The sequence below is a fragment of the Pristis pectinata genome, chromosome 11 (assembly GCF_009764475.1).
Source record: "Pristis pectinata isolate sPriPec2 chromosome 11, sPriPec2.1.pri, whole genome shotgun sequence".
Lineage (NCBI taxonomy): Eukaryota > Metazoa > Chordata > Chondrichthyes > Rhinopristiformes > Pristidae > Pristis > Pristis pectinata.
In genome coordinates this window covers 48,097,323-48,111,003 of record NC_067415.1, presented here as the reverse complement: position 1 = coordinate 48,111,003, position 13,681 = coordinate 48,097,323, and the positions used below count along the sequence as shown (strand labels likewise).

General features: G+C 41.1%; 1 protein-coding gene across 5 annotated transcripts in view; it reads right to left on the bottom strand.

Moving 5' to 3' along the window:
• Positions 1-10,630, bottom strand: part of LOC127575852 (ferroxidase HEPHL1-like) — a 55,626-nt gene extending 44,996 nt beyond the window's left edge. For all 5 annotated transcript variants that reach the window (XR_007957134.1, XM_052026043.1, XM_052026044.1 and 2 more), the window contains exons 1-2: positions 10,349-10,630; positions 624-868 (exon numbers count right to left, since the gene is read on the bottom strand). Coding sequence is in view for 4 of the 5 variants with exons in the window: in XM_052026043.1 (XP_051882003.1) it covers positions 624-868; positions 10,349-10,500 (397 nt within the window). In the remaining variant the exon portion in view is untranslated. The remainder of the gene's footprint in view (positions 1-623; positions 869-10,348) is intronic.
• Between the last annotated feature and the right edge of the window lie 3,051 nt (positions 10,631-13,681).

Sequence of the window (13,681 nt, the reverse complement as noted above, 5' to 3'; positions counted from 1 at the left end):
TCTAAGATGACACAACCTTCCAAATGGAGTAAAACTCCAATAATCCGCTATCTGACAAGTTGGTAATCCTGATGGTTTGGCATATGGCCCACTAGGTAATGTTTGCTGCATTCCCTTTCCATTCACCGGGACCATGGGAACCACGCTCCATTTCAACTTACCTGGTTCCCTGGAAAATTTATTATAATGTTGTATAACATCTTTAAAAATGTCAATTAAAATTGTGTTGGGATATTAATAGAACTAACATCCAATAGTCCAGAAAACCTGCTGGTTCAGCCCCACCAAAGTCTCAAGCATGCCGGATTATCAGAGCTTCACTGTACTAAGCAAGTGCTGCAAACTGGGCACATCCTTTTCCCAAAGTCTGAGGCCTATTGCTCTCAGAGATCCAATGTCAGCGTTCTGAGGAAGAGCAAGGAAATTCTTCCCCATGTCTTGCAACCTCATTAAATAAAAATCTATGAATGTCACACTGCTGCTGGTGGAAACTTACTTTCCACAGATTGTCTCTCTACATTACAGCAATGATTACACTTCAGAGTACTTCATTGGCTATTGTGAACTGGGTTGGGAAAGGTGCTATATAATGAAAGTTATTTTCTTTTATCAAGCAATATTACCTTCAGAATCTTTTTCATAGAAGACTCCATGTGGATGCACAGAGTAGGGACGAGATGCAAAGTTTTTGAAGCGAATGATAATCACATCTTCCACTTCAGCCCTGAGCACTGGGCCTAGAAATCCCAGCCAAACAGATTTGGGAACCTCAGTCAAATATGTTCCATCCGTAAACTGCTTATACACGGCCTTCTTGTACAATTTCCCAATCCTGTCTTCACCACTTTTTAGAAACTCTGATGCATGTCTATGTAGAAACATAAAGAAGAATAAGCATAAGTTTTAGAAACAAAAATTTTGTTAATTAAGTGCATACAATTAAGACATTCATTCCTATACTAGTTGTTGAAATTCTTGTAAATTTCATTTTCTCGTCAAAGGACAAAGGAATGAAGAGGCTGTGAAGAACTCCAAATTAGAAAGCTTCAGAATTGTCTTTCTGAGTTATAGCCTCAGTTATATTTGGATAAGTGGGAATTTTTCTTCAACTTTATTGGAAGTCGGAATGCGAGCCCTGATGGCCTACTGACTAGAAAACTAGATACTCAGGTGAGGGATTGAAAGAACTCCTTAGTTTGATGATCAGGCAGAAGGTAGAGTCTTGACACTACTTTTAGTCAGTTCAAGGCCTGGAATACAGCTCCCTGGTTTAATAAACATTTCAAAAGTGGGCTTGCCTATAGAAGCAGGAGCCTGCCCAAATTTTAGCACAGTTCCTGGTTCTGCAGAGATCTACGACAATGTTGTCTGCCTTCCTAAAGTGCCCCAGGAAGTCCTGGTAGAGGGAAGAAGTAATTCAATCACAGCACCCATAAGGCACTATCAGGACAGAGGAAAACTAGGGCTCAAGTTCAATAAATAAGATTTTATGATCACACATGAATAGCAAGAGTGAGTACATCCCACTCTCAACACTGCCTGATAACATACCACACCCACACCTTTCCTATGGTTCCCATCATCATTTCCTTCACCATAACATCAAACAAGCATAAAAACACCTCCCTAGCTCATTCCAAACATGCACCTCTTCCCTTCCTCTCTCACACCATGCAATAGTATCATTATTTTCTCAAATATATTATCAACTCAAGCGACACTCTTACTCACACCAGATCATAGATTTCACTTTATTTTAAATGCCACCCCTTCTTTCTTCCACAACAGCTCACCTGCACCTTTGAACACATCCCCCGTACACATACACACCACTCACTCAGCTGGCACACTTAACCTCTTTTTCCAGAAGACGGAGGATTCTGCTAGGGAGTAGAGCAGTGTAAGTGAAGATATCCCAAATGTCAATACCCACCCACATACAAAAAAGGGAGCTTTGGAGAGCAGTGGCCCAGGAGAGACCCGAGAAGGATGTCTCCATATTGCTTGTACCAAAATCCAACTCAATACGGATAAAGCAACTTTAATGTACATTGTCTGAATTATAACCTGAATATATGTGAATCTCAGAAGTCTTGCATCAATCACTCTTTTCAGGGTCAGTTTACGAGAAGAAAATTAGTGAGCTTCCATGGACAACAATGCCAAGGAGAAACCAAGGAGTTTCTCCACCACATCCAGCAGTAACACTGCCCCCCTCCACTCTAGACCACACTGCATAGTATCTTCTAGGGGACTGTAATGGACCCCATGTAACTGGCCTCCAGATTGGTAAACTTTGCAGCTTAAACAACTGCCATACAGATTTTGAGCTCAGCATTAGAGAAGACAGCAAATCAAAAAGATGCGTTCATCTATAAATAGAAGAGTTCAGTTATATTCTGTTCTCCCAGGTTGCAGGAAATAATAAGCCCTAGCCCAAAAGAATATTCATGGCTCATGGAAGAGGAACGTACCGTCCTCTCTCAGGGTGCCAGGCTGCACCAGCACCAAGCAAATCGTTGCATTTTGCAGTCAGGCCTGCAGAGGCTGAAGCAACCAGAGACCACCCCCCAGCTCTGCTCAGGCCACTATGGAACCACCTCCTGGAGCGGTCAATTAGGGAAACATTCATTAAAGAAAATCTGAATGGGAGGACAACATCATATTTGAAATTAATTGCCTTTGTCGTAATTGGCACTATGAAGCTCAGTGTAATTCTATGGCAGCATTTGATCCTGCTTGAACAAGGAAGAATGTTGTGGCAAGGACCTTTATGGAAGCCTAAGGACAGGAGAGTGAAGTGCTCAGGAGAAGGACTGAGTTACAAGAAAATCTCTGACACCTCTGATTCATCTCTGTCACCTGGTCTTCCTCATCTGATGATGCCTGGTGTTGCTGATGTTCCTCCTCCATCACTGTGTTAATAAATGCTGTAGAACATGTACCAGGTAACAAATGTGCAATGTTCACTCTGCAAAATATTGCAGGGACTCACGAACAGCATTCACGAACCACAAAACCTCAAAAAATACATTAGAAATTTCCATTCTGCCATGAGTGGCCCTCGATGCAGCTCCTGATGTCTATGCCCAGACTGGGAAACCACTATCTGTGGCCCATTCAAGCTTCAGATAAACTATAGTTTGGATCGATGTAATTGGAGATTGATCTGTACTTTAGAGAAGGCTTACAATGAATATCCTTAACAATTCATGTAAAATTACAGTTTGGATGAGGTACTGGTTGGGAAATTCTTATGCTCCAATTCAACTGGCTCTCTGACACCATATACTTAATTTATGTAACAAATTTATTAATACTTGTAACAGGTCAATGTTTCAAACATTGAAAGGATTCTTTACAAAATGTCTATGGTAAGTATTTGAGGTTAAACTCAAACAACTTCATTTCATTTAAATAGCACATTTAAAAAGTAACATGTCTAGAGGTAATTCTCATTTTGGGATTCAGACCCAAACAGAAATAGGAGGATGACCCTGAGATGCAGCTAAAGTGTAGGTCTTAAAAACCATTTTGGAAGTAGGGAGAGAACAAACAATGTGCAGCAAGCAGTGGTTTCAGTGGGGATTCTAGGTCTGTGTCAGGAGCCAAAGGGGAGGCAAGTTATTATGTTTTTAATTATCATGCTTCAGTTTGCTGTTCTTAATAATTTCCAAGTGCTGCTATTTGTTTTAATTAACTTTGTTTTTAATGCAACCTTTTTTAATTATTTACTTCAGTTTTAATACTTTTTAATTATTTCTGAATGTCAAAAATTTAAAAACTTTAAATTCGTGACAGCCCTGGCAGCAGGCAAGGCACAACTCCCCAGTTTTTCTGAAAACCCGAGAGGACATTTCAGGAGTTGGGCCTGGGTATTATGCCATCCAAGGCCTAGGCATTGACTGGACCTTGCCACTGACTGGAAGGTGCCAAGGACCAGTGAGATTGGCCCTCCGCATCCAGCCCAGGTAGCAATTCCAGGCCCAACAGAGTGCCAGCATAATCCACCCTGATGGTATCATTAGAACAGAATCCATACTTCACCAACTGAGTGATACTTCTCCAGTAGCTTATGAGAATTTTATTTATAGTTTGCCCTCTTACCTGAGAGTCATGTTTAATTAGATCCTTTTGCGTGTGTTTTGTGTAATTCAAGTCATGTAGGCCTGTAAGTTGTTGCTGGTATACTATTCAGAGTTTAAATGTGTGGCAGAACTTCCGCCCCATTTAACAATAATGCTGTTTATAGCAGCAGGTGAAACTGTGTGTGCAATTCCTGAATGGCCAATGGAGGATTGGGACTAATTCAACAGTTGATAGCTACACAAATGGTCCAGTGGAAATTTATACTCCCAGTATTTGACGAAACCTGGAAAATAAATTGTCCAATAGGACCTATTGAAGAGGCCACATTGTGAATATCCTCATCCAACAGTTGCAGGGAAAGGGAGGCGGCTCCAAAAGATGCAGAGGCATCATGCTCAAAAGCAGATTGTTCAGTCAGCAGTAAAGGTGATTTTAAACAGAGTTAGTGGCACTTGCAAAACTTTACTGATTTGCTTACAGGCCAAAAGTGTAACTTATCCAAAGAAAACTACCAAGAGATGGCTCTGGTACAATATTCCTTGCAAAACACCTACCCCAAACTTCCAGGTGACAAGCTGTTCCCTAAACATCATTAGCTCTTTTATGCTGATCCATCTGAAACATTGGTGCAATTTCAGAAATCACAACACAAAAGTGCACTGTTAACTGAAATGGGAGGCAGATGTACAAATTTAACAAAATATCACATCTAATTGCTCTGCCTGTGGAATAAGAGCAAGTATAATAAAATGAGGCAGAGCAGCAGCACGGAGAGAACCCAACCATCAGAAGTCCTTGACCTACCACCACAACATTACATGGCAACCTTGAGGGATCTCATGAGAATGAGCATGGGGTCCTCCAGCATACTCAAGGCTAGTACAGTCCTTTCCTTCTGTTTGCTACCCTGCCAATGATACACTGACACTTCAAAAAAAAAATCACATTACCCTGGAATGGAACGGCTGTCCGAATATGCTTCTTCAATTTAACATTTTACCATGTTTTCTTCTTTTGTCTTCAAAGGTGTAAAGTAACAGTGTCAGTTTAGCAAGTGGACTTGATCAATCCAGTTATGCAGCCAGCATAGCTGACCCTGCACAAATGCCCCAGACGATACAAAAAAGCATGAAAGGTAGCGCAAGGTTTGTCCCAATTAATTAGCATCCAACAGCAGATGAATAAGTGTGACTTTACCCCTTCCAACAAATATTCCAGATCTCTTCATTCATTCATGATAAACCTTGCCATGCATCAAAGTTTACAATCAAGAAGCTGGAGAAGAAAAAAAACAATCAGAGATACATGGATAGCTTCCAAGGGAGCGGCACACAGAATTGACTTGATGCTGTTAAAGTATAAAAGCTAACAGCAATTGTTGTGTTACAGAATACAGAAGTCCTATTAAAGTAAAACAGTAAAGCAGTTTGTAATATTTTATACCATCAGAAATTTCATATAATATCTTAAGTCATTTTATTTGTAGTGATTGTATTTATATTATTTTATCCATGACATTTGTTCAGGTTTTAATAAACTTTTTAAAAGAGTTCTGAGTTGTGAAGCTCTGTGAGCCTTAACTTATTTTCCTCACTTGAATGGGTTCAGGCTGAACACAGACAATAGTTGTACAGAAACTACCTGAAGTAGATTGCTAACGCCTGTGAAGCAATACTATTCAAAGTTCGTTTGGGGACATTTACATTTTTATCTGCAACTTTATAATTGTGACTATAAAATGCTTGTTGGTCAGTTTGGTAACTTTAGCAGCAAGCAACCTGTTTGCATCAAGGGCTGAATAGTTAATCATATTCTACATCCTAGCAAGCAAATGTGCATGAATGCAATACCTTGCTTTGTTGCAGCTTTGAGCTTTGAATTTGCTCTGTTATTTTGCATGACAACAGTTCAGTTGCAGAAGTGGAAACAGGCCAGGGAAACACCACCCTCTGAGGATACTGCATATTCATTACATGACTTGCACAGAGTTCACCATGAACCCATGGTCACACTTACGGCAAATCCTGTGCTCTTTATCATCCCAAAGTCATTAACAGGTGGTATTATAGAAAATACTCATAAAGACTATTATTGTGGAAATTAATAGCTGTTACAGGAAAAGGTATAGTTCGCAGAAATAGTTTGTTTGGCTGAACACAATCAAATTTTTAACTCAATGTCAACCAAACAAAATGGCCAATCTGCAAGAACCAGTTCAACAGTGATGATTTCAGGAAATTTGCCACATATTTGGGTCTCACACATTGCAAAACCACACTTTGTTGGCCATGCACCATGATGAAGTAGAGAGATTTATACAAAAGAAAGTCATCCGTGTGTTCATGCCAAAGCCAAATCACAGAAATAAGAACTTTTATTCCTTCTTACGCAACTAAAGAGCAGCATCACTTTCAACAATATATTTAATATATTTAGTGATTTGGCTCCCATAGTCTTCACCCACAGGTTCAATACTCTGTTAAATTTCTGTTAATCCCATTCCTAACTGTTTTGCCCCATATCCTGAAACTGTTACCCTTAATTCTAGACCCCCAGCCAGGGGAAACATCCTCCCTGCATCCAGTTTGTTGTGTCCTGTCAAAATTCTTTACATTTCAATTGGATCTCTTATTTTTATGAGCACTAGTGAATACAAGTCTAGTCGACCCAATTTCTCTTCATACAGCAATCCCAATATTGCACTTCCTCAATGGCAAATATATCATTTCTTCGGGAAGGTGACCAAAGGTGCACACAATACTCCAGGTATGGTCTCACCGGGCCTTGTATAATTCTAGTTAAGAACCCTGTTAAAACTGAAGTTAAGTCATAAACTGCAGATGACAAATGTGTGGCTGTTTCAAAGAGACTATTGTAAACTTGCCTTGCGGCACACATTGTCTATTGAACAAGTCCCTTATTATCTCAAAAGGATGAAATACAATGATATCTTTAACTGTACATTCCCTGCAGTGCACCTGCCCAACCTGATTGATGTCTGAAGGGTTGCGAGAAGGAAACAAACTATTTCACAAAAAAAAATTAGGAAAGTAGCCAACTTTAACTTTCTGTAAACACCAGCCATCTTGGGATATTTTAATTAAGTAACCTGCCTCTTTCCAAAATGTATTCCAGTCAGCACCATGATGGCTACTGAGCAAGTTCATCCTACACAAACTTTTCCAGTGCTCCTTAATTTACAAACATACACTATAGAATCAGCTGTACAGAACTATTCCTCCATTTCATTAATTTTTCCCTGTACTCTCATATCCAATTTTTGAAATGCCAGAAGTGTGATTTATTGTCAAAAGGAACTGGAATGAGTAAAAAATGTATTTATAAATGCAAAGCTATCCATTCTCAAAATGAGTTAGACTCGACAGATTGTGCAAATATGGTAAGGAAATACTTGAACAAACTGATTGCCATTCAGCTATTGAGTAATCGCAAAAGTTCCAAACTGCAAGTCAGTTTCAGAAACAGAACTGAATGTCAAATGTGTAATGAATAGGAAGATATCATTCCTATTCATGACACTTTGTTCCAGAATACAAATTTAATCAATAAACATTAAAGAAGCTGACCAAGAAATTCTGGCACACCTAAAAGGTGGGTTAAATGATTAGTGCAGTGGGGCACCAATGAGCGTCTGTCGTCGGCTCCAACTGCAGACTTCAGTTGATCCTGCAACTGAACAGGTAGTGTACATGTTCTTAATTGAAAATATGCCACACAGAATAGTAGCCCATTCTGAGACAGCTTCAGGGAATGAGGTGGCTGACAGCTATAGTTCCAGTTGGGATCTGTGTTGTGGCCAAAGGGTAGTGATACAGCATTGAAGCCCTGTGTTGTGATAGTTTTGGTGGGGGGGTGGGGGGAAAAAACAGGTTGGTGGCATCAGAACCCCATGCTGGGACACCAAGTGCCCAGGGGGCATGTGGTTTGGTACACAAAAGACCTGAACATTGTCTTCAGGAAAGGGGGCGGTGTACACGCACCTGTCTCCATCAACAGTACTGAGGTCGAGAGGGTTGAGAGCTTCAAGTTCCTAGGCGTGAACATCACCAATAGCCTGTCCTAGTCAAATCACGTAGATGCCACAGCCAAGGAAGCTCACCAGCGCCTCTACTTCCTCAGGAGGCTAGACAAATTCGGTATGTCCCCTTTGACACTCACCAACTTTTATTGATGCACCACAGAAAGCATCCTATCTGGATGTATCACAGCTTGGTATAGCAACTGCTCTGCCAGGACCGCAAGAAAGTGCAGAGAGTTAAGGACACAGCCCAGCGCATCACGGAAACCAGCCTCCCCTCCTTGGACTCTGTCTTTACCTCTCGCTGCCTTGGTGAAGCAGCCAGCATAATCAAAGACCCCATGCACCCGGGTCATTCTCTCTTCTCTCCTCTTCCATCAGGTAGAAGAATCAGGAGCCTGAGGGCACATACCACCAGGCTCACGGTCAGCTTCTATCCCACTGCGATTAGACTATTGAACTTTACATGAAGAAATATACGTCCCTTATATGAAGTCCCTTATATAAGTCCCTTATATGAAGAGATGGACTCTGACCTCACAATCTACCTTGTTGTGACCTTGCACCTGCACTGCACTTCCTCTGTAGCTGTGACACTTTGTACTGTTATTGTTTTTACCTGTACTACCTCAATGCACTCTGTACTAACTCAATGTAACTGCACTGTTGTAATGAACTGACCTGTACAATCAGTATGCAAGACATGTTTTTCACTGCACAAGGTACAAGTGACAACAATAAACCAATTCCAATACCAAGGAAGGCCTGTATTGTGATGGTAGGTGAATATCAGGAGCCACTGATGCTTTGTTGTGCATTGACCAGCTTAAGTCAAGGGTGGGGTAGTGAAGCATTGTGCCAAGGATGAGGTTAGTGAGGCTTGGATGTTCAGATCATCATGGAATCATGGGGGGTGGGGGGGGGGGTCACAGACAGGACTGGGCCTCAGGAAATTGCGAGATCATAAGCAGGAGATTGGATGCCAGTGCTAAGGTGAGTTTGGTGGGGGGGGTGGGGGTGGGGGTGGGAGGGGGGGAAGCGGGGGAGAGAATAAATCTTGTTGCAGGGTAGATTGGAGATTAGGAGGTGGTGGTAGGTCTCAAAGGATTAAGGGTAACTAATGGACTTGCCTATAGAGGTTCCAGCCCAGCATTGCACTGAGAAATCTCAGTTGCTCCAGCAGTAACCATCAATGGTTCTTTACCAGATAATATGGTCCATGTTCCCTTCAGTGCTACCATGGGATTTTTCCATGGGAATGATCTCATCCCATCTGTTCCCAACACAGAAACCAGGAACACAAACATGACTCATGCCTAGAAAAGCCTGGTTGAATTTCTGGTGTGACACAATGCAATCTGGAAATTGCTGAAATCATGTTTCACTCCAGAGAAAAAAAAACTTATTTTCCCCAGCATTGTGCAATTGGATTTCTGGACAGTATTGTCCTTTGTTAGGGTGTTCCAGACATTCTTCTTCAAAGCAATAGCTTTATACACATCTTAACAGCAACAGGGATTCATTCAGCAGTGAACTGCTGGACTATTACACAATTGACATGGAATTGTATTTTAATTCACTTTTTAAAACAGATGCCATTATTTACAAAAATTCGTAAATGGTGGTATATATGCCCCTGGGAGCATACAAGACTTATTTGGTGGAGCTTGGGGGAGGTACATGGGAGAAAGTGTGAAAGGGGTGTATTTGTCAGGGGTGTGTGGAAGGTTAGACGGTGGGTCAGGTAGATGACTATAATGATTGACATGTCAGGGGTTAAAGTATAAAGCCAGTGTCTGGGGTACATGGACAGTGGTACGGAGGTCCACAATAAAGAAGTTCAGGAACTTCAAACAGCACATCACGAACATAGATGTATTCACACATTGCAACATTTATAACGGTGCTCATTTTCAAACAACGTATTATTAAGTAAACATAATCGATGATTTAATTTTCCAAAGATTTGCCGTGCTACATTAAAACAAAAAGGGAAGTAACAAACTATATTGAAACTGACAAAAAAAAACTTGAGACTGGAAGGTGGCCGGTACAGTGAAGGTGGGGGTGTGACTACCTTCCCTCAACCACACTCACCGGTAAAAACGAACGCAATCTCCTTATCTGAAGACACTTAATAAGAGAAAAGATTTAGAAAAGCGAACTACTGCTTTTCGGCGGCATCTAACACTGATTCCACTTATTCCTTCTTCTACATACTCATCCTGTTCCAGGTCCTGGTTCGTAAGCTCGTTGATGCCTACGGGCGCGTAGTCCCAGACCTCTTCTTTGACGGCGAGGTAATAAGTTCGGGTGAGAGAATCTGCCAGCTCGTAAAGACTGACGAGCAGAAGAATACGGACGGGACCCATGGTGTCACTCGCACCAAAACACTGCGCCTTTCTGAAGCCAGGGGCGACACTCAAACAACTCTCACAGAAAGCTCATCCCCTCTCCTCGCGTCAGTGAGTCATGTGTCTGTCTGGAAATAGAGAGGCATTGACTGCTATTTGCAAGGGTCAGCCAATCCTTGTCTCTGTGGAAGTACGGGATGTGCCAAGCTGCGGTCATTTCAGTGTGTTGGCAGTTTCCTGTGTGACAATTTTGAAACAGCCTTTAATTTGCTGAAAATGGTGATGTGATTCGTCTTCTTGCATATAATGCAGCAAATTAAGTATGTTGTTTGTTCAGGAATTAATGACTTTAGTCATTATTACATAGAAGAAAATCTTCTCATTTTCCCTTTCAAAATATATTAATTATGAAGAATTTTGCAACCGTTAAATGGATATGTCCATCATTTCATCGTTGTACCTGCTTGCATATTAAGGCATCTCAGCACCTGTAGAGACAACAGACATCCAATACATGTTATGGCCGGAGGAAAAGTTCAGAAGCCCCAATATTTCCAAGGTTATTGTGTTACATATTTTGTAACTTCATGCAAAGGGACAGGATTCTGGAACAAGCAAATGAAGAAAAATATAAACCAAAGAGAAAAAACAACGGAAGCAAAAGTAGTTAATCAGGAGAGAAGAAAGGAAAAACACAGGTTAGTAACAATGAAAGAAAAATACAAAATGCTGGAAATACTTAGCAGATCAGAAAGCACCGTGGAGTGAGAGAGAAAAACAATACACCAGAACTCAAATACCTCAGTATCTGCAGTGGCACAGACACTCAATAAATTTGTTCTGATGGCAAGTCATCTACCTGAAACCTTACCTCTGCTTTTCTCTCCATAGGTGTTGCCTGACGTGTTGAGTATCTCCAGCATTTTCTGTATCCCATTTGAATGGCACGAGAGAGCCTGTTCATGGAAGTATTAGTAAAGCAGCTGCATGACTACAAGAGTTCCACAAACAAGTTGAGAAGAAACTTGTGAGAGTTCTGGTGACGAGCTTAGTGATGACATCTGCAGAATTGCTGAATGGTCTGAAATAAGTGCAGATTGAGATGGATGCTTTGAAAGAAGAATGATTACAATGTCGAGACAGTTGCAACGTTCTGAAGAGTCTCTGAAGGATGTTACAGCAGGCATGGACTTAGTAATGCCAGCTCAATGCAGCACAGTCAGGTTAGAGTCGAAAGCCTTGTTGACAGTACCTAATGGGAAAAGTGGAGAAGACAACTTAGTGATCCATAACATGATAGCAGGAAAAGAAGAAAGCTCTGAAAACAACAATGACTCAGAGTGGAGTCAGGATGCAGGATAGAGGCACAAAGATGAAAAACTTTAAGAGGTAGAGATTGTTGTAATGAGTTCACTGTATCCAGTAATGTACCAAATACATTGGGAAGAGTTATTCAACTCTGTGCTAAGTTTTATGTGGACAGTTCAGTACATGAAGATGGCATCAAGAAGATGATGATCCAGCGTCAACATAGCATGCCCACAACTTCCTCACCCGTACGTCTTTGGATTGTGGGAGGAAACCTGAACACCCGGAGGAAACCCACGCAGACACATACAAACTCCTTACAGACAGTGGCTGGAATTGAACCCGGGGCGCTGGTGCTGTAATAGCATTATGCTAACCGCTACACTACCGTGCCTGCCCATCAGTGGACCAACAAATAGACTGATCCCCCAGGTTGCTCTTCGTAATCTTTGGGAGAGTTTTTTTTAAATTCTGGGTGACTGATAAATGATCCAGGTGAGTTGGCAATCTTGTTGGTATGATGAATTCTTACCCTCTCCTGAAGAGGATGGTATTCCTCCACTCATACGTGTAAGAGATTAAACAACCTCCAGTTACAGAAAGGACCCCACCAAGATCTCATTCATGCTTATTTTCCAATAAAGAGCAGACCTTTGCATCACTAATAAAAAAATTAATCTCTGCTGTACAGTACAACCCACAAAGTTGAACACATCCTGTAAATGTTTGTTATATATATATTGCAAACTCCCTTCTATGACCCAAAGGTTTTAATTTTGTTTTGAATACCTTTAGTCTGCAGTATAAGGTACATCAAAAGTAATGACTTTGAACCAGAATGTTTATTTACCTATCCAAATTCCAAATCTCCTGCTTCTGCAAGATAAACCATGAACAATGAAAAGGTTGAGAAGTATGTGGCTGGGATGGCTGCCCTGCATCCCTCAAGTACAGAAGGAACTCTTGTCTCACTGAAGCTGCTAGATCTGGGGTTCCCTTTTCTGCTTTTCTTTTGCAATTGAAAGTATTGCACCCACCCAGTGTTTTTGCTCTCTCTCCATAGCCTTTGACTCTGTGGCTTAAACATCTGTAAGTCTCCTCCAGGGTGAAGCCAGCTGGCTGCAGGAATAAAAGCCAATAGCGAACTGAAAGGAGAGCATGTGTGAAAGACCAGAATCAGAGGAATGTTGTCTTTCTTGCTGAAGTAATACGGGTTTGGAGAAAATTCAGGGGTGAGGTAAGACCAATGGGGGATTGAAAGAGGATTTTAGATTTGAATATAAGAGGAGTGGGGCAGTTCAGGGAAGATGAAAGTGATGTGAACATGGCACTTTGTACCATAATGCATGCGTGCAAACCTGTGAAAGTCGATCCGTGCTTTAAAAAAGCAGACAACAGAACCAGGGAGCATACAGTAAGCACTTTATTATTTTAATGTGATAGCAGGAAAAGAGGAAAGCTCAGAAATCTACAATGATTCAAAGTGAAGTCAGGATACAGGATAGAGGCACAAAGATGAAAAACTTTAAGAGGTAGAGATTGTTGTGATGAGTTCACGGTATCCAGTAATGTACCAAATACATTGATTATAACTGATGTAGTCATTGGGAAGAGTTATTCAACTCTATGTTAAGTTTTATTTGGACAGTTCAGTATATACAGATAGCATCAAGAAGATGATGATCCAGAACATACAATACAATATATCCAAAGTCATGAAACCAATTACATTCAGGAAGCAGATGCAGAATAGAATGTGAAACCAGATGTGCTTGAGGCCTGTCTGGCGACCTGGCCCATGGAATTGTTACTGCCTGGAGGATACTAGAGACCTCTAATGCAGATTGTAGTGAAGAGTTGTAAAGAATAGGAAAACCAAGAGATCAAGCGA